Source organism: Patella vulgata, chromosome 7 (genome assembly GCF_932274485.2).
Source record: "Patella vulgata chromosome 7, xgPatVulg1.2, whole genome shotgun sequence".
NCBI classification, from domain to species: Eukaryota; Metazoa; Mollusca; class Gastropoda; family Patellidae; genus Patella; species Patella vulgata.
Window position 1 is genome coordinate 61,434,023 of NC_065885.2, and position 21,027 is coordinate 61,455,049.

The 21,027-nt window shown below is 38.0% G+C and overlaps 2 protein-coding genes across 5 annotated transcripts; both read right to left on the reverse strand.

Annotated features, from left to right (window-relative positions):
* Positions 1 to 838: 838 nt before the first annotated feature.
* On the reverse strand, positions 839 to 13,855 carry LOC126827501 (protein timeless homolog). Of its 2 annotated transcripts, XM_050556903.1 has the most exons (5): positions 10,331 to 13,855; positions 9,841 to 9,909; positions 5,679 to 7,282; positions 3,903 to 3,972; positions 839 to 1,788 (listed from the first exon to the last, which is right to left on the reverse strand). In XM_050556903.1, exons 1-3 carry the CDS (start codon positions 13,683 to 13,685, stop codon positions 6,516 to 6,518), a joined length of 4,191 nt encoding a protein of 1,396 aa, XP_050412860.1. In that variant the 5' UTR covers positions 13,686 to 13,855; the 3' UTR covers positions 839 to 1,788; positions 3,903 to 3,972; positions 5,679 to 6,515. The 2 variants fall into 2 exon arrangements, with proteins under 2 accessions (XP_050412860.1, XP_050412859.1); XM_050556902.1 differs by lacking the exon at positions 3,903 to 3,972.
* Positions 13,856 to 16,072: 2,217 nt separating this feature from the next.
* LOC126827523 (zinc finger E-box-binding homeobox 1) lies at positions 16,073 to 20,775 on the reverse strand. 3 transcript variants are annotated; one of them, XM_050556964.2, is made up of 2 exons: positions 20,679 to 20,775; positions 16,073 to 19,238 (listed from the first exon to the last, which is right to left on the reverse strand). In XM_050556964.2, the coding sequence occupies exon 2, from the start codon at positions 19,157 to 19,159 to the stop codon at positions 16,817 to 16,819; it is 2,343 nt and encodes a 780-aa protein (XP_050412921.1). In that variant the 5' UTR covers positions 19,160 to 19,238; positions 20,679 to 20,775; the 3' UTR covers positions 16,073 to 16,816. The 3 variants fall into 3 exon arrangements, with proteins under 3 accessions (XP_050412921.1, XP_050412922.1, XP_050412920.1); XM_050556965.1 differs by having other exon boundaries at positions 20,695 to 20,768; XM_050556963.2 differs by having other exon boundaries at positions 20,549 to 20,757.
* Between the last annotated feature and the right edge of the window lie 252 nt (positions 20,776 to 21,027).

Sequence of the window (21,027 nt, forward strand, 5' to 3'; positions counted from 1 at the left end):
TCAGACATTCAGCAATTCGTCGTGGCATATTCCTAATCAACCATCCAATCACGATTTGGGGCAATCTGACCCACTCCTCGTGCAGTGCCACGGCCAATTCTTGCAGTGTTGTCTGTTGACGTCGACGAACACGTCTCCCGATCAAATTAAACGTAACACACTAAAGCCAAGATAAGCTAAACAGTAAATCTTATGCAAGAACCGATAGGAACGCAAACATGGATAGGATAAACCTGCAAGCGGCAGTTTTCATCAACCCTTCCTTGAAGTGTCAAATTTGACAATGAACCCCTCCCACGTGTATGGCGCTATTGCGTGTCGCATGTACAGCTCAGTGGTTCTGTTGGGGCGATAATTTCTTCATCTGTGAACATACTCTCAAAGCATGTCAAGTGAATGTCCATGACTATTTATTATTATATCACAACCTGCATAGGTATTTGCATTTCAATATCCCCTACTTTTTTTAAAAAGTATATATAAAAGTACAGAGAGAGAGAGAGAGAGGGAAATGGGGTTTAATGTCCACATAACACAAACTAGGTCATTTCGGGACTAACATATGGCTCAATTTTATTTCCATAATTCACTTGCACACAGGGTTCTTTAGCAGTGGGAGCTATAAAACCGGAGGCAACCCAGGAGGTAGGACAGGTGACCCTCCTCCTTGTCACGTACAAGCCGGGAATCGATGCCACTCCATTAGACTCAATGCCAGACCATCTGATCCAATGCGCACACATTAACCATCGCCACCCCCCCTCCGCACCCCGCCAGGACTTCGCCCAGGACCTGACCAGGGAGCTGTGGCTTCGTTAAATCTCACTCATTGCAAACATTTTAGGTTGGCAGGTCTGCATTTCCCTTCAAGAATTCTTTATTTATCCTTATTACAGATAGTTTGCCAGGCAAAGAACTTTTCAAAAATAATCCCCTTGTAAAAATAATCCTATATAACAAATAATCCCTGATTAACAATTCACTAATTTAAATACATATCAATCAATGTACAAAAACACAGTATTGATCAAGCGGTTGCTATACGCTCACATTTTGCGAGAGCTGGATAGAACAAGCTAAAAAGATAGGTTGCCAGGCAACAATACATACACCCACCTTTTCTTGGTGCTGAAGCATGTATAATACACTAAAATCTGATTAAGAGTAACAACTCCTTAAGTTATTAATAGAAAATCCTTAGAAACCATGCCAGTTGACTCAATGACAGACCTTATGACGCATTGAGAATTATGCGTTTGAAATTTGTGTTTTGTTGTTATCTCTATGTCCATCAAATAATAACATTGATGTAAATTGTAATTGACGTTCGGTGATGTATATGTATGAAATATTAAATCACAAATGAATGTTATTATTTGATGTCTACAGAAATAACAACAGAACGCAAATTTCAAACACATAATTCTCAATACTTAATATTTCAGATTCGTGACGATGATACAGCACGCACGTGCTAACCATACGGCCACCATACCCATTTAAAAAATCCCCCGCAATGATTCAATTATTGACATTCACTGCAGTAAAATTGGACCTGCACATCTTTAAATTTGGATACCAGCACATTTAACATGCAGCCACTGCCCAAAACTGTCACATTCTATCCAGTGTATAAGTTTGTTTTTCGGCCTCAGAAATGTAGCTGACAGGTCATAAAGGGTTGATGTGTTGGTTGCAGCATATACATGTACCAATGCCCCAGCTTGGTACATGTTGCTTCCTCGCATAATTATGGGATGAACGTCCCACCATTAAAGCCTTCGCATACTGAAAATAGAAATAAAATGAAAAATACAATTATGAAGCATTACCTTTGAAAGAAAAACCTGGCATACCATATAGGGTACCACATTTGTAATATTTAATGGACGCTTAAATGCAGCTATCAGTGTGAGATATGAAAAGTTGTCGGATGTGGGTGGACAATTGTCTATTATAGGCTGATGACCACAGCAAGAGCTGAACATACCACTGGTAGCTAGTAGAATGACAAGCCCTTACATGTTACCTACATTCAGTCACGTTCCTGAAGCAACGACTGAGTTTTACAACATCTGGACTTTGGACGTTGCTAGATTACTTTCGTTCGTTTGTTTCTAGAGTTTTACGTCCAATTCCACCTAAGGTGATATCGTAGACAAGCTAGATTAAAATACAAATCCCAAACTTATAGTTACATTATCTGCAGACACATGAACAGTAGCGTCCAATCAGAGGTTGTAACATAGTGACCTCCACGGAAACCTTGACATTGAATTAACCTTGAACTTTGCAACTCGATTATCACAGGTAGACATTTTATCTGGACAGCGTGAGACCTTGTATTCGCGATGACCGAGGAATCTGATAGGCTCCCAGGCAGTGTGAATACCCAATTGAAATTAGTGCCGAAATATGCCGGGTATTAAGTGAAGGCCTTGATAAGATGTACATAGTTAAAGCGAGATCAGGCCTTCTATTGAAGATGACTTTCAGTAGGTGTCATAGTCAACATTTTCTCAATATATTGACTCCAGAATGAAAGCAGAATATCCTTGAAAATCCTGCATAACTTTCACTTCTCACCACAGATGTTTGACTCCAGGTACAATGACATGAAGAGAGAGAGAGAGAGAGAGAGAGAGAGGGAGAGAGAGAGATGGGCTAACATACATGTATGGTTCAATTTTATTTCAATAATTCGTTTGTGCGATGGGGGTTTTTAGCAGTGGAAGGAAACCGGTGAATTGAAACCACGACAGTTGACTCAATGACAGATCTTATGATACAGCCCGCACGTGCTAACCATTCGGCCATTCGCCCCACAAACCTTAAAGGCCCTATGCATGATTTTAGCACCATCTAATCCCTTGCAAACTACAATAGCAGTCCTAACAAAGAGAGATGGTCAAACAGAAAATGGACATCGCCGTACATCTTGGGGCTGGGCATGCCCCAAAACAATAGGGCTGACCCTTGGGGTATTAGGAATAATCCATCAACATGAGACCATCCATTAACATTTGCTGCCTAGAATTGAGCGTGGCTCTGCGACAAATTTGGCATTTAAAAAGCTATGTATTGTTGGCAGTGCTTTGACCCCAGTTGTACATATCATTAAGGGCTGGTTTCTTTATAGTCGGTTCTTTATTTTGGAAAATCACCTTTGATTTTCTATCATCTTTTTAGGTGCCTAAGGGAATATAAGGAATATAAAGTTGGGTTACAATACAAAATGCTATTGTAAATGTCACCCTTCTACTCAAATATGTGGAACTGTGCATAGCTGTGTTGACTTCTTGTCGGAATATTATATTCCTTGGCTACATCAAGTGAAGTGATTCTGCAAGTGATAAATTTAACCCTTAATCGGTCTATGTAATTTTGACGTCATGACATCAAGTGGTCAGGCTAAATAAAGGCTAAAGTGAAATATTTTGTATGCCTATTTCAAAGGACTACAGCTGGATAATTATAAGTCTCTTGTTTTCTAAATCATTTTCATCAGAAATATCGTCTTCAGAATTGGTTTCATCGATATAAACCAAGTTTGAATCATTCATAAGAATTTCAACCACTTTGCCAGTCTTTAACCTTCTCGACGTCGTTAAAAAAAAAACTACGTTTTTTGTCAAAAAATATTGAACTAAGACATGTTTTTCTCAATGAACCTTGACAAGACAAGTTCCCGTCTGATACGGATGCGTGGCCATATGAATTAAATACGAAACTAAATACTCAACTGCGGCTTATAAAATAGGTTCTCACTGTGGTCAATCGTGACCACTTAGCTGTATAACATTATGGTGACTACATGTATTGTCGACAAAGACAGGTTAAGGTTTAAATGTAAGCGCTCCAAAAATTATAATGTTGATGTGGGCAGTGCCAGTTGTACATACCATTAAGTGTCTCTTTCTTTGCTTTTTTTCTTTTTTCTTTTTGTTTTTTTTTTAACAACTTGTTTCGTGCCTAAGGGAACATAAATTATGGAGTGCAATTTATTAATTTATAAATGAAATGAAATGAAATGGGGTTTAACGTCCTACTGTTTTGCTCCGAACCGGGCTAATGAAGACGGGCATACGCCATACAGTGTGCTATGAGGGAAATTTTGCCCGGACAGCGGCACTACGGCCTACTCTTATATCGAATTCCAACTGTCAAGGGATCTTTTACGTGCACGCCAATGAGTACACGGGACCTCAGTTTTTCGTCCCATCCGAACGACTAGACAGCTGTCCTTGTCGTCCCCTCCGTCCCTGCATCACTGACAAGGGAGAACCATGCCGGAAAATCGGGATGAACTTTCTCGGCCAATGCAGGGATCGAACACCCGACCTCCAGGCTAGCGAGCCAGCGCCTTACCCACTTAGCCACCGTGATCCCCCTATTAATTTATAGGCATTAATAATGGCATCCGTATGTGACAAACTTGGTTTGTACAAAAACAATTTGATTAAAATACAGATTTATATTTAAAGAGAGAGAGAGAGAGAGAGAGATGGGGTTTAACCTCCACTGACACAAACTAGGTCATTTCGGGACTAATTTACGGTTCAATTTTATTTTAATAATTCGTTTGCGCGTTGGGGTCTTTAGCAGTGGTGCCCTGTGATACAGCTGGCACGGCCCTAACCATTCAGCCATCCAGGTCATTTTGGGACTAACACATGGTTCAATTCAATTTTAATATTTCACTTCCGCATAGCGGTCTTTAGCAATGTTATCTAAATTATTAGACAATAATTAACTGATCCAGGCCATATCAACTCTCAATGGTATCAGATTTCTCTGATATTAAATAGATTAGAAAGGTTCGGTCAAATTTTGATTTAAATTAAAAGTATGGTGGTTGAAATTATTGCATAGGTCTTGTCAAACTTTCAAATGCTAATATCTTCGCTCGCAATAGGGTAATTTGAATGAAATTTTCTATATTATCTATTTTATATTATCTATTTTCGAACTATTATAGCAAGAATGGCTAGCCCTTTGTCTAAATGTATCTTTAAGTGATAAAATTGTTAACTATAATGTCTGACCTGAATAGTATCATTTAGTCACCACAGTTGACATATCTGATTGTAATTCAGATTGGTCTTGACACATTCCATCATATTATTTGTGTTGTGTCCCTTTTGTGTCCATTTCTAGGTTGGGGTCACGGTGGCTAAGTGGGTAAGACGCTGGCTCGCTAGCCTAGAGGTCGGTTGTTCGTTCTCTGCAAGTTCATCCCGATTTTCCAGCGTGGTTCCCCCTTGTCAGTGATGCAGGACAGAGGGTCTGACAAGGACAGCTGTCTAGTCATTTGGATTGTACAAAAAATCGAGGTCCCATGTACATGTACACATTGACGTGCGCGTACATGTAGAAGATCCCTGGACAGTTGGAATTCGATATAAGAATAGGCCGTAGTGTTGCTGTCTGGGCAAAATTTTCCTCATAGCACACTGTACGGCGTATGCCCGTCTTCATTAGCCCAGTTTGGGGCAGAACAGTAGGACGTTAAACCCCATTTCATTTTGTGTCCATTTCTAGGTGCCAAAGAATAGAATCTGTTGCAAGACAAGATAACCTACATGTACCCATATTAACGACATAAATTGTCTACGGAAAAATCGCAAATTTCAAAAACCCCGAAATGATCAAATAGATTTTTAACTTGGTAATCTTACCTTTTTTTTTGGTACTTGTAGGTTCGCAAAGTATGTCATGTAGACTTAGCGACGGGAACTGATTTTACTCATACTCTTTCTCTTTCATCCAAGGAACAAACCATTTATAATTGTTGGCGCTTATTCTACCTTTCCAGTCCTTCTCATTTAAGTTGACCTTTAGCTCCTGCTCCTCTGGGCACACCTCGACTTTCCTTCGCGGGGGTCATGAAAGATTCCTGCAAATTGGCTAAATCGCTCTTCTAAATATTGAGATTAATAAACTACTTTCAGTTTTTGTTTTTTTTTAAACTACATACTTTCGAGTTATCTGTTTCCATGATGATAATTCTGACGCTACCATATTCACCAAATATTAAACAAGACTAAAGCATGAATACAATTTGGCCTTCCTTAATTCAAGAAAATGTAGAATTACTCTTGCAATATAATTAAGAAGAGTTTTTTGGGGGAGTTTTTTCTCATTTTTGAAATTGGCAGGATCTTTTTATGGCTCACGCACAATTTTATAAACGCGAAAGACTGCCTTTCGGGTAGTCAACTATGCAATCACGTTTTTCTTTCTGTATCGCCGTGGTTGTATTTTTACCAATAAATTACATCACAAAATTCAATAAAACGAATAAAACTAACGCAGTGATCTTTTTTTTTTAATTTATTTTTTTTGTTGTTGTTTTTTGATGATTATAGATGAGTTTTATTTTTTTTGTTTTTTGATCATTATAGTTGAGTTTTAATTATTTTTTTGTTTTGTTTTGATGTTTTTTGATGATTTTGAATACGATATATTATATAATATTTTACACAATGACGATAAACCTATTTATAATCCAGTCATTAATCCTCATCACTCGAGATAATGTTCTTCTTTAATACTTTACGCAGAGGAATATGATCATCTACATCAGAATCGGAATCTACTACTTGACTTAACATGGTGGCAGGAAAAGACTGGGACTTCGTAGATTTAGTTAAAGGCTCATCAGAACTACTATTCCCATCAGATTCCATCTGTACTTGTTTTACTGGAGATCTATCTTTCTCGCTGGCGTCATCACTTTCACTATCCAAGTCCATTACTCTCTGTATTTTACGGGTCTTCTTAGTTCCTTTAGGACTTATTCTTGACTTGGGTTTATTAAACTTATTTTCGATTTCTTCATCACTACTACTTTCATTATTCTCATCAGTTCTCTTTCTTTTTCGAGATTCTTTTAAAGCTTTTAACGCTTCTAGTTTCGACATCATTATTTTTTTTCTTTCTGCTTGTTTATTATTTTCTTTTTTTTCCTTTTCAGCATCTTTTTTGTTTTTTCTCACTTCCTTTTTCTCCTTGGCCTGCTTTTTCTTCTTCATTGACGAAATCTGCTTAACTTGTATTTTATCAGCATTTATGGGTTCATCTTGATCATTTAACGTTAAACCGTCTATAATATTCCTTAATTCACTTACACTCAATTCACCTGATATTCTCCAAAACGCTTCCTGTTCATTAGCAGGTGGAGAGATGCCAATCATTTTCATGAAATCTAAAAACTTTTCATCTTCCATAGCTGTTTCGTTATCTTCTGTTAGAGGTACAATTGGTATAGAAACACCACTATCTGTAATGATATTATTATAAATATATAAATTAAAATTGTCAAGATTGCCAGCCACCAGAATGAACTTAAAGATACATTATGGGAGATTAGATAAAGAGCTGGCAGTTCTCACTATAATAGTTAACAAGCGGTGGCCATGTAAGATACGCCCACATTTTGCAAGAGATGGACAGAGAACGAGCTAAAAAAATAATGTGATTTATTGTACAAATCAGGGGCCATAATCCAGGAAGTTACGATCCGATATGCACGAATATCGAATGGAACCAAGATCTTTGGGTTGTAAACGTGCATTTCAAGTTTCATCAAAACGGATTATATCTATACTAATATTTGTGACTGTCGTTTGTCTGTCTGGGGTTGGCGGCTACACTAGGTCTGCCCCGAGTCTGAAATTTGGGGTATAGGAGTAGTAGGGGTGATGATTTTCCGTGATCGCGGAAAAAACGCGGAAATTGCGGAATTGTCCACTCAAAACGGAATTTGAAATCTCACACGGAAAAAGACGGAAAAGCCGATATTTGCTGATACTAAACACAAACTCAAAATAATTTTGCAGTTATCCAAGTATTTCATCTTTTTATTCATAAAAATCGGAAATATTGAATGATATCGCGTGGTTTTGTTACTGTCTATTTTAATATTTCGCTACTTTCATTTCATCATTTAGGAATCATAATTTTAATCGAAACGAAAACCCGTCTTTCATGTATCCCATTATAAAATTACTCTGTAGTTTAACTTGAATTAAACAGTGTAATGTATATATATGTCTTTAAAAAAACTTCTGTCACTTCATAAAAGTAAAAATCGTTTCATTTACTTCTTATTTTACTGCCGGGCTCGTGTTTATCCGCATTAACCACGTGACATCAGAAATATACCGTAGCCTTGTGAATCCAGCCCTTATTCTCGAAGAAACGGAAGAAACTACGAAGATGTCTGGATAAATCGCGACTACACCTAGCAGCTGAGAAAAATGGCTTCGTCTGCTAAAAAGATGAAACGAGCTCACAAGATGTAATTTTCTGTTATTTAATTCGGGAAACAGGTTTAAAGAATAACTAGTCATTGAACATTACAAGTCATTCACAATTCAACATTTGTTATCATTGGTTTAAAATGATCCGTTTTGTAATAAAAGGCATTTTAAGATGTTTTATTCATTTATTCATAAAATAACATTTTATCTCGAAAAAACGGAATATGGTCAGCTCTGAAACGGAAAATAACGGAATTAAAAATACTTAAAACGGAATTTGCTATTTTCTGAAACGGAAAATCATCACCCCTAGAGTAGCTCGGACCGGGGAGTAACATAGGCCAGGTGGCGTTAATCTACCACTTCCGGTTTCGGAGTTATGACCCCCGAGCGAAGCCGGTCTGTTCGGGGTTGGCGGCTACACTAGGTTTTCCCCGAGACTGAAATTTGGGTTATAGGGGTAGCTCGGACCAGGGAGTAACATAGGCAAGGTGGCGTTAGTCTACCACTTCCGGTTTCGGAGTTATGACCCCCGAGGGAAAGCCGGGTATCCTGCTACATGTAGTTATAATATATAAATTAAACATACATGTACATGTACATTATGTAATAGGTGTAGATAAAAAGTATCCAAGATCTTAAACACACATTATGCAAGAGCTAAATCCGCCAATTGCAGGTCTTTCTTTAGGCTTAAAATTATATCTAAATTATCAATTAGACATTAATTAACTTATCCAGACCATAATCAACTCTTGATGTCATCACTAGCCGTCGATATTTACTGGATTAGAACCCAATCTGCTACTTAACGCTCATTGATTAACTAAAAAAAATGGATAATCAAGACTGTTTTTTATCGTACCGACTTTAGTAATTATGATGATCGAGGCTATGCCCGAAATTTAATCGCTAAATTGACGGTTCAGAGTGGATCAATTTGACTGAAATTTTCAGCAAATTCCCTTGTTACAAAAGATGCTGAAACACATTATGGTACACGATACGTGTACCAATGATAAAATGTTTATTTTGTCTTAAATATTGGATATCAGAATCTCATCTTTTCCCGGTAAGATCACAACGTCAATGTTAATTTAAATTGAAAAATAATTTGTGTTTTCAATGCGGAAGACGTTGGATGATTTGAGTTAGAGACTTAGCTACTTTAACAATCTTTTCCTTAAGATAACCGGGTCATGGTGGCTAAGTGGGTACATGTAAGTCGCTGGCTCGCTAGCCTGGAGGTCAGTGGTTTGATTTCTACACTGACCGAGAAAGTTCATCTAGACTTTCCGGCGTGGTTCTCCCTTGTCAGTGATGCAGGACGGATAACTACCTAGTTGTACGGATGGGACGGAAACTGAGGCCCTGTGTACACATTGGCGTGCCCGTAAAAGATCATTTGACAGTTGGAATTCGATATAAGAGTAGGCCGTAGTGCCTCTGTGCGGGCAAAATTTCTCTCATAGCACACTGCATGGCCTATGCCCGTCTTCATTAGCCCGGTTTGAAGCAGAACAGTAGGACGTTAAACCCCATTTCATTTAGCTAATAGTTTTGTTTGATTACTTACTGTTTTTTTCTCTGTTATTGGCCGTTTTCTGTAAAGCCCGCTGTATCCATGTTATCTGTTCTTTATAACCTAAGAATAAAAGTTTTATATTGAGCAAACATATGTTTCATTTTAACTGTATAATGTGAAGGTAAGATTTTATTATATACAGTGTGGATTAGAAATTTATTTATCAAATAGTGGGAGAGAGATTGAGATTGAGAGAGAGATCAGGTTTAACATCCAATCAACACAAACTAGGTCATTTTGGGACTAACATGGTTCTAGTTTATTTCAATAATTTGCTTGTGCTTAGGGGTCTTTAGCAGTGGGTGGAAACCGGAGGACCCGGAAAAAACCCCACGAGGTTGGACAGGCGATCCTACTCCTTGTCACATACAACCGGGGAATCGAAACCACACCAACTGACTCAATGACAGACCGTATGATACAGAGCGCATGTTCTAACCATTCGGCCACCCCCCCCCCCCTTTATCAAATATCATCTTACCACTAGAAACAATATCCTTGATAACTTCCGTCAAGTTTAAACCTTGAGTATAAGCCGTTCTTCTGATTGTTTCATCTTTATGCATATTGGTACTACCTTCAGAGCCCGACGCCATATCAACACCATTGTCGTCCATATCGCTATCATCAGAACTACTCGACTCGCTATCACTAGTCTTCTCATCGTTACTATTAATATTCTCTAACATGTTTCTCGTAGAATCTAATCGTCTAGCTCGTGTTTCTTCATCACTACTGGAAAAATCAGGTAATACTTCATCCTCCTGTTCTGCACCCCAGATATCTTTATTCGTTTTCTTCTTTTTAGTGGGTTTCCTTTTATCCACCTCACTACGATCCTTAATAAGTTCAAGTTCTAATAATTTATCTATGACATTAGATTTTGATTTACCACTGATACGGGACATAATATTATGTAAGGTATTTCCACCATCTTGGTACTCCTCAAACAGATTTCTCAGTTCGAATTCTTCTTCTTCCCTCCACACAACGTGACTTTTATTCTTTTTTGTACGTTTTTTATCAATGTCTTTACGATCATTAATTAGGCCAAGTTCTATTAACTTATTTGCCACTTTATTTTTAGATCTGTACATACTAGACGCAATATTTCCCAATGGATCGTCCGAATCTTTATATCTTTCAAATAATGTTTTAAGTTCTAATTCATGTTCTTCCCTCCATACATTGACACCAGTCTTCTTACTTCTTAATTCTGCAGCACTATCAATTAGACCTTGGCGCTTTAACTGTCGTATCAGTTGATTCCTTGTTTTAGTCGGGTCAGTCAGTCTTTCCATAATACGATCGGCAATATCTTTTTCATTATCTTCTATATTAGCCGCAGATTCTTCATACAAACGACCAACTTCCTGCTCTTGTTCCTCAGTCCACAAAACTTTAGTTCTATTGTTGGCCGTATAACCATAACCGTGAGTTATATCCATGGCTTCTGAACTACTCTTCCAAAACAATAACTCCATGAATATTTTAGGATTGTCTTGTGCAGCTTTAACAAAATGTTCAACAAGATATGTTCCAAATTTCACCATTTCCTTATATCTGGGTAATTTTACACATGGTCCAAACATCAATTGTTGAAATGTCCTGAATATAGATGCTTGAAACAACATACCAACACAACCAAGATCGACTGATACTCTATGAAACATTTTGATAATACAGTGATTAGTATGAGTCGTATTAGTTTTATAATCCGCTAGTAATAAACCGTAACTTTTTAATATGGCTGATTTAGCAAACGTATTCATGTATTGTTGGAAGTTAAACTGTTGCTCGGATTTTTCAGTAAATTCCATTTCCTCCTCTTCAACTTCATTGAAAGTTTCATCCTCTTCAAATATATTGTTTTCACTTTCAACTGTCTGTCTTGGTAAAGGTGCTAAAAAGATTTCTCGAACCAGCATAAATTCATCTTCTGGTGATACATCTACTGCTCCGAACTCATCTCTCTCTGGCCAGACTTCTCTAGCTGCTCGAAACAATGCTACAGCTTCCCCCATCTTCTTCTCTCTCAAAGTATCTTGTATACGTATCATAGTTTCCGCTCGTTGTTGATCAACATCTACTTCCGAAGCAGCATCGAATGGTGTTATATCTGTCGGTATTTCTTTTCTATTTTGTACAATCTCTGATAACTCGCCAGATATTTCGTCCCACATATCTTCCAATTCCTGTTCACTTGGTCCGCTAGCAGCAGATCCAGGCTTTTCTTTCGGCTTTTTAGATTTATGCTTTTTCTTTTTCTGGACAACCACGGAACCCTTTTTACTCCAAGTTTCTAACATCTTGAGAAAAAGATGCGTACTTTCCACAAGATCTTTCAAATATGTTCTGGACATCTGGCTTTCATTAAACTTCCTCAATAACGTAACAAATATATCTCTATACTCCGTCAAATAAAACACATTACTTTTAATGACCTTTGCACTTTCGATGAAATGTGAATTCCCAGATCTGTCCATAGAATCCAGTGTTAACATCAGCTCTTGGTAAGCTTTTAACGCCAGATGGGCTCTTCTACCCCAAACTTTAGCTTCTTTTTTCTCTGTTAACATCATTTCGTAATAATTAATCAGATTTGTATAAATATAATGGTAGGTGTTCGTAGACATGGTTTCACTGATCAAGTCCACTCTTTTACTGTGAAATCTGCAGAATTCCATAAAAAAACGAACTGACCACATATAATACGTTTCATCGTGTTCTTGTGTTTTTTCTCGTAACAAATTATCCTTAACAGCAAACATCAATGGGTTGTAACAATTCTCCAAAAACTGAACACAGAATTCCTTCAAGCTGAGACGAATACTAAGAGTTGAACGTCTAGTAAATTCTGTATCTTTTATTGGTTGTCTATTTTTAGAAACTCTGGTGTTACGTTTTTTATCATTTAATGTTATATTATCGACATCACCACGTGCCTTATGATAGATCATTTCACGATCGCTGATCGATTTAAAATTCTTAACTACATATGTCCCACCAAACCTCGAATGTCTTGTACTTTGTTTTAAAAATTCAGCTCTTTTATTGGCTCTTTCTTGTTCTCTTATCGACTCTAATTCTCTTTCTTCGCGCTCCTTTTCCGACTGTGACTTTTTTACACCGGCATTAGCTAAAACCTCTGGTTTTTGTTCTCTGAACATAAGTGAAATTATTTCTAATAAATGCATACACAGTTGTCTTTCATCATCAGCACTAGCTATATATAATAACATATCTTCCATACCACTCACGTGAAAAACCCATATTATTTGATCGTGTAGGCTTGCATCATCATCTGTTCTTTTTTCCATTGAAGGATCGGGAGCGATGTGTAGAACATTTCTCAAAACTATCAACATTCGTTCTAGTGTTAATTTATCTTCTTCTTGTCTTTGTTCCCAGTCCAATTTTAAAATGTCTCCAATTTTTTCTGTTAAAACAGCGAATAACACTTCATCAACAAATGCCTCTTTATAATTATATAAATGGTTTTCAATCTCAATGTAATAATTACGAAGAGTTTTATCTTCTGGTATGTGGTTGTTAAAACATAAATAAGCTGGTTGTGTTAGATTAACCAATAATCTAAGAACTGCATCAAACAGAGCTGCGTCATTTTTATAATTTTTAATAAGCTGAAGCAAATCATTCTGTAAAATTCCTGCATGTCCCAGCTGACGTCTGATGTCACAAGTTTCATCTTCTCTTTTCAAAAATCGAATTAAATCTTTTACAGTTTCAAGACAGTCTGGTTCCTTGATATATTTCTTTCCTTCTAAATATCCTAAAGCACTGCAAGTGGCTTGAAGTTCAACATGCATAACCATGATGACTTTAACCTAAATGTCCGTTACACCACTGTTGTTACAGTTAGATAACTTGATAGGGAGACAGGACACCTTGGTGATAATTGTTTGGCTTCGTCTCTTAATTGAGTTTTACATTCCCGCCATAATTTGAGAAAGATAACTCTAAAAACCGGATACGGAGTTCAACATCACCCCTAAATGCCAGGCTAAGTCTAAAAGTTAAGACCAGCTCAATTTTTGTCAAGGTCGCCGAGATGTAAATAAGGTTTAGAGCACGTGATTGTTGGCGAGATTGTAGGTTAGGGTTAGGGTAAGCATAGTGGCTAGGTCCAAGGTTAGGGCTAGGGTTGGGATTAGCGCTAGCCCTGTTTACATTTCGTGACCTATGACGAAAAATTGAGCTGGCCTTATAATTTAGCACTAACCCAAAGTACTGCTAGAATTTCCAGTCGAATATATCAGTCGATGGCTGAGTAAAATTAAGGAATAATTTGCTTAATTTAAATAAAAGACGCACTAATTCGAGCATCATTTATCGGCGTTTTTGTTTATATTTTTTTATTTTCCCGCAAGTTCAAATTTGATTGTTAAACTGAAACCTTCACTGCGTTTTTCTTTCAGTACCTCTCTTTGCGAGTAAGGTCATCAACTAGGGTTAAAGGTCAACGACTGAGGTCATTGACTGAAATAGCTTTAAATAAATAAATAGTCTGTGTCCGATGCATAAAATTGACGACAGCATTGTATCTAGTACTGTTATCTTAGTTACTGCCACCGCTGCTTAATAAAGACACGCTGCAGGGGCGGATCTAGGAATTTTGAAAAGGGGGGGGGGGGCGCTGCAAAATGAAGGCATTGACCGCGAAGACGGGGCACGCCACTTGGGGGTGGGGGGGTCCCCAAGAAAATTATCCGTCATTTCCTTGCATCTGTAGCCATTCCAAAAGCTATTTCCCAGACTGGTGTGTTTTGGTCGATGGTTTGAATCATTTAGGATCCCTACAACGGTTTGGGAACGGACATATTTGAGTCTGAGAAAAGGCACTTTCAGCAGTAAAAAAGGGCACTGTTGAATCCGCCTCTGCGCTGTACGTTTTTTTTTCTGAGTTATTTATATTTAGCGACTGATATATTCGACTGCTAAATACCACTGTTTATCCGTTATATATTCGACTGGATTATTCGACTGGTTTATTTGACTGGTTTTATCGTCTGGCACAAGAAAACGCCCCCTCCCTCCCACCAGCACACACACCCAACCCATGCCCAAACTACGGAATATATGTAGCCTACAACGTGGGTGGGTGGGTAAGGCCGAAAATATTACTATGAACTAAAGTAGGCCTATCACCTAAATCTCAGACTTTTGTCCCAAAATCGAACTTGAAACTAGTTGGGAGGGGTGGGGGTATATTTTAGGGGGTGGGGCCGAAAATGTTATTCTGTACTTAAGTATCACCAAAGTACCTAAGTATCAGTCTACTGTTGCCCGTAAAATTGAACTTGATACTACTACTAAAGTACTAGTTGGGAATAACTTATAAGGAATAGGGGTCAGCTTCTATATATCAATCGTATTTTATTGTCGCTCAATATATCAAGGAAAAACGTAAAGCGGGACATTCCCCTCCCCCCCCCCCCCTCTCCCCACAAAAAAAAAAAAAATTCTGACAACTAGAAGCCCAGAAATGTCATTTCCAGTGATCTGAGAAAGTGTGCCCCTGGATCCAGAATTGGGGGGGGGGGGAATGAGCCAGGTGTGCCTCCTATCAGATCTGCCCTTGTATGACGATGTTATAAACAATCTAAAAACACAAGGTATAAATAACACGATCTGATGTCAAATAATACTGAAGTCATTTTCTAAGTCAACATTTACATCATAAACAGATAGATATGACATTACCGCCATGATACTTTGTAAACACACGTTGTCATGGTTACCACATAATTTATTTACTCGATATCAAATGTTTATCTACACATTGCCCACATGTTTATCTCGCCATACATCTATTTTAATAGACATCTATATGTTTACAATAGTAATTGGTGCCTCTGTGGCTCAGTGACTAACTGGGAGGTAATGAAATGAAATGAAATGAAATGGGGTTTAATGTCCTACTGTTCTCCTCCTCTATACTTGGCTAATGAAGAAGGTATATGCCATACAATGTGCTGTGAGGCATATTTTGCTCGGGCAGTGGCACTATATGGCCTACTCTTACATCGAATTCCAACTGCCAAGGGATCTTTTACGTGCCTGCCAATGTATACACGGGACTTGGTTTTCCGAACCATCCGAACGACTAGACAGCAGCCTTTTCAGGCCCTCAGTCTTGCGCCACTTACAAGGGGGGAAACCACTTCGGAAAATCCTGATGAATTTGTGTACCAAAAGAGTATAACAGGCAACAACAAGGTTTATTCAGACAGGCGAACGCATGACATTATCATAGATCGTACAGTTCCGATGACGGCATGTTTTACGGTTAATGTTATATAACACACTTTTCACTTGGACAATCAAAACTACATAAAGGAAACTCTGAACCCTTAAAGGGAACTAACTGATCGTTAGTCTTATAGGATTCGGACAACTGAATATTATTTATTTTATTTTTTATTTGTATCATATCCTTACAGCCCCTGCTGACTAATCCACGGCCTCAATGCTGGGTCATTTTGGGAATAACATACGGTTCAACTTCATTTGAATAATTCGCTTGTGCACTGGGGTCCTTAGCACTAAGTGGTCCCGGAGAAAACCCATTATGTTGGAAGGCAACCTTATTCCCTGTCACATACAACCGGGGAATGGGGTTTAACCTCCACTCAACACAAACTAGGTAATTTCAGGACTAACATAATTATGGTACAATTTTATTTCAATAATTCGCTGTAGCAGTGGGTGGAAACTGAAAGACCCAGAGAAAACTTGTGAGGTTGGACAGGTGACCCTACTCTTTGTCACGTACTGTACAACCGTTGAATCGAAACCACGCCAGTTGACTCAATGACAGACCTTATTGTACAACGCGCACACGCTAACCATTTGGCCACCTAACCAGATTTCCCACCCCCAGGTCTAAAGAAAGACCTGTAATAGGCAGATTTAGCTCATGAATAATGTTATGTTTAAATGCTTATTATCTGTCATTAATTTTCTTCTCTCCACCATCACAAGTTTTACTATGTTTCCTTTGCGAATTTTTAAGTTTATATTTTCTTCCACAAATGTCACAAGTGAATCGTTCATCAGTGGTGTGGCGTCTCAAGTGGATACTCAAATAATATTTTGTGTTGTACATTTTACCGCACACTTGACAAGACCATTGGATTGGGTTTTCGTGCATTTGCTTTTTATGGCGTAGTAACTGATAGTTGTGAAAAAAACTGGACGGACACACGTCACAGAAAAAGTTTTTTTCAGTGACATTGTGAATCAATTCATGGAATCTCAAACTGTGAATTCGATTAAAACATTTGCCACATTTCTCACATTGGTGTATCTTCTCACCATTATGCTTTATCATGTGGGTAGTTAAATAACGTTTACTAACGCATCTATAATCACAGTGCGGACAGGCAACAGGTTTGTGATCCAGATGAACTGGTTTATGTTCTCTCAGACGCTGACGTTTTTTAAATATTTTCCCACAAATTTCGCAAATAAATGTCTGGCATGGTTTCATAGCCAATCTAGCTGCTGTAGTTGCATGAACGTTTGTATGTCGTATCAGAGATTTGTTTCGGTCAAATGATTTTGGACACAAGGAACACTGAAATGGATAACGCCTTTTGGGGAATTCCTTATTTTGTTTGCTTAATTGTAATGAATGAGATTGCAGTACATTGGTATTGACAGCTTTGCTCTGGAATCTATTATTTATGGCTTCAGTTGTTTTAATATCAGATGAATTTTTTAGCGTTGGTTCCACAATTGTTGATGATTTAATGTTGTTTTGGTATGGTGATGTTGCTATTGATAATTCAGTTGCTATGACCAACTCAGGCTTATCTGTTGCTATGGGGAATTCATTGTATTCAGATTTACTTGTTGATATAAATAACTCTGGTTTACTTGTTACCATAGTTACATTGGGTTTATCTGTTGCTATGGATAATCCAGATTTACTTGTTGCTATGGTTGTGTTGGGTTTACCCACTGGTATGGTTAGTTCATCGTATAAATTTGTAACATCATTAAATTCGAAAGTCTCATCTCCTTCAATAATTACAAAAACTTGACCTTCATCTTTCAAAGTACTCAGGTTAAGGTCATCTCCTACTATGACCTCAACAAATGAGCCTTGACCCGATGTTTCAAGACCTTGGTCCATCACATTTTCACACAATGAGTCACTTGATATATGAGACACATTAAGGGAAGTTTTTACTGGAAAACGCACTGAAGGTGCTGCTTCTGACAATTTGGTAAATTTCTTATCATTTTTGCTATTTGATATTAAATGAGATTTTAAGAATTTGCCGCTGTTCTTGAGTAAGCTTATATCATCTATAGTTTGAAATGTTTCTATATTAGCTGAATTTTTTACTGTTGGTTCAGGTTTATTTTGTGATAAGGATAATTTAGTCGGTGTGGTTGCTATCGGTAACTCTGGCTTATTGGTTACTATGGGGAATTCAGATTTACTTTCAACTACAGATAATTCAGGTTTTCTGGTTTCTATGGTGCATTTCGGATTAGTGGTTGATTTTGTAAATTCAGATAATTTACGCTCATTTGATGCTATGTTTATTTGAGATTTATTATTTGTTATAAACAGATCAGTTTTACTTTTTGCTATGAGTGATTTCAGTAGACTGGTTGCAGTTTGTAATTGACCTTGACTGCTTGGCGGTTGTAATTTACCTTGACTGCTTGACGGGTGTAATTTACCTAGACTGCTTGGCGGTTGAAATTTTACTTTACTTGATACTATGGATAATTCAGATTCACTTGTTGCTATGGGTAACATAGGGTTACTAGTTACAGTTGGTAAATCAGGATTAATTGTTGCTATGGGTGATTTAAGTAGACTGCGTTTACCTCTTTTTGATATGCTTGGTTTGGATTTTCTTGTTCCTACAGGTTGTTTTAAACTAGAAGGAGAGACATTGTTGTGATATAATCTTGTGACTTTACATGCCTTTGACATCGCTTCCTTAGCGATCTGGTCACCATTTTTGACATATGTTGAACTTCCAGGACCTGGCGGCAAATCTATTGGTTTTAACGATTTACACACATTTACTACACTGTTGCTACTGGTTACCGTAACAGACAAGATCTGGTTACATAACGACACAATCTGTTGACAGTACGAATCATAACCAGATATTTTAGAGAAAAGGGAGATAAGTTGTTTGATGGTTGTATTGTGATTCATAACGAGACTGTCACAGGTTTGTATTATTCTGTTGACATCTATCTTGGATATTAATAGATGAGTTTGTACCACTTGATTCATCACACATGATGAAGTCATCGTGACTCAACATAGATGGAGGAAACTGTGTCCACAACTTATTTTTTGACTGGGTATTCCATCTTCTGTGTGGCTTATCCTGAAGAAAAAAAATTGTAGAATTTAGGTTAATTAAAAGATGTAACTTTCGGTAATGAGGCAAGATCTCGGATGAATGGGATGTGAGATTTATGGGGTTTAAAATCCACTCAACATGAACTAGGTCATTTCAGGACTAACATCTGGTTTGATTTTATTTCAATAATTCGCTTGCACGTAGTGGTCTTAAGCATTGGAGGACCCAGAGAAAACCCATGAGGTGGGACAGGTGACCCTACTCCTTGTCACATACCCGGTACAACCGGGGAATCGAAACCACGCCAGTTGACTCAATGACAGGCCTTATGATCCAACCATTTGGCCACCCAACCCCCCCAGGACCTGACAGGACATCGGAACAAAAGACGTCACACTAGCTAAGGGAAATCAGAACAACTACAGGTCAAGGATTTTCCCAATCTGGTTAAAACACAGATTTTCGTTTCGTTTTTATAGTTCAAAATTTCGTTTTACTTGTCTTTACAACACTAGGATCTGGAAGAGTTATTATTTAACTCGTGTTCTGAATGGCGTCAGCGATAAGCCAATGAAACGGTCTGTCACGGCAAGCTTTAGGCGTGTTTTGCACGGAACTGTGGGTAATCCACTAGTAACATCAATGCTCATTGGTTAATCAAATGTCTGACATCATAGGGTCATAAGTCGGTCTTTTGACCCCTGACGTGACCTATCGCTATAACTTGTCAGATCTTCATGTAGTGTAGGCCATCGAAAGTATAAAAAAACGAAACGAAATATAGATCTGTATTTTAATCCGATTGGGATTTTCCGGGTTGTTGTTTACTATCTATCAAACGCAACGAATACAGGAACATTTGATTATTGAACTCTCATACTAAGGGGAAATCTGAAACTGTCTGACCACCCAAGCTTCTGCCTTTAACATGAGTACCATCAAACAAACATGGTAGGGTAAAGCATTACTTGCATATTAAGTATTGTTTAGTGGTCGAGTGCGAGACATTAAGTAATATATTGTAACAAGAAGAGGACCATAGGCCCGAGTGTTTTTTACAATATATTACACAATGTCTTAAGTTCGAGACCATTAAACGACTTAAAATACAGACACACCGCACATGCTTTTACAGTGAAATACGCCATGCGAGGACAATATTTCACTAGTATAAATAATGTACCGTTGGCAAGTTGCCCGTACGATTATTTGAAATAATGGTATGCCAACATCAAAGGGTGACGTCGAAAATTTCAAGTGCCTACGACCACGGGAACTGGTAGAGGTACCAAAGTGCAATAGCGCCAACGACCGTCGCCCTATCTATAAAATACCTGCTGTACTCTGTAGACTGTGCACCCCCTAAAATCTTCACTGCCCCTCCGCAGCCAGCTATGGGCCTGCCCCGGACATAGTCCGATCAGAGACAGTTCCTAAAGGAACTAGTAAAGTAGGCCTACTAACATGATTAACAACAAACCCTTGTTTGTGAAGCGTGTGTTCAGTCTCATAAAGACATGAGTTTCTTCTCAAGAGATGTACGGTAAGGTAACCGTAACAGAGTGTCTTATTTTTGTTTGACGGTAAAGACAAATTTTTACCAACGGCGATATAGACACGAAACGAAATAGTAAATTATATTAACAAGGGCAATGCTTTCAATCTGTTTCCAACGCTTTATGGTACTTTTTAAAATGAAGAGAATGAAATATGAAATGTCTGCAACGACTGTACAACAAAGACGGCGTTTGGTTTGTTTTGCCAAATTTACAGACTAAATATTAACAAGTGGATGTGCCATTTCCCCTGGGGG

Bases quoted from the DNA above. Each gene is read 5' to 3' on its own strand.
- LOC126827523 (XM_050556964.2), bottom strand. From the start codon at position 19,159: ATGACTTCATCATGTGTGATGAATCAAGTGGTACAAACTCATCTATTA.
- LOC126827501 (XM_050556902.1), bottom strand. From the start codon at position 13,685: ATGGTTATGCATGTTGAACTTCAAGCCACTTGCAGTGCTTTAGGATAT. The intron at 9,910-10,330 runs GTAAGATGATAT...TTTTATTCTTAG, and splicing joins CAAGGATATTGTTTCTAGTG to GTTATAAAGAACAGATAACA. The intron at 7,283-9,840 runs GTAAGTAATCAA...ATATCATTACAG, and splicing joins CAATAACAGAGAAAAAAACA to ATAGTGGTGTTTCTATACCA.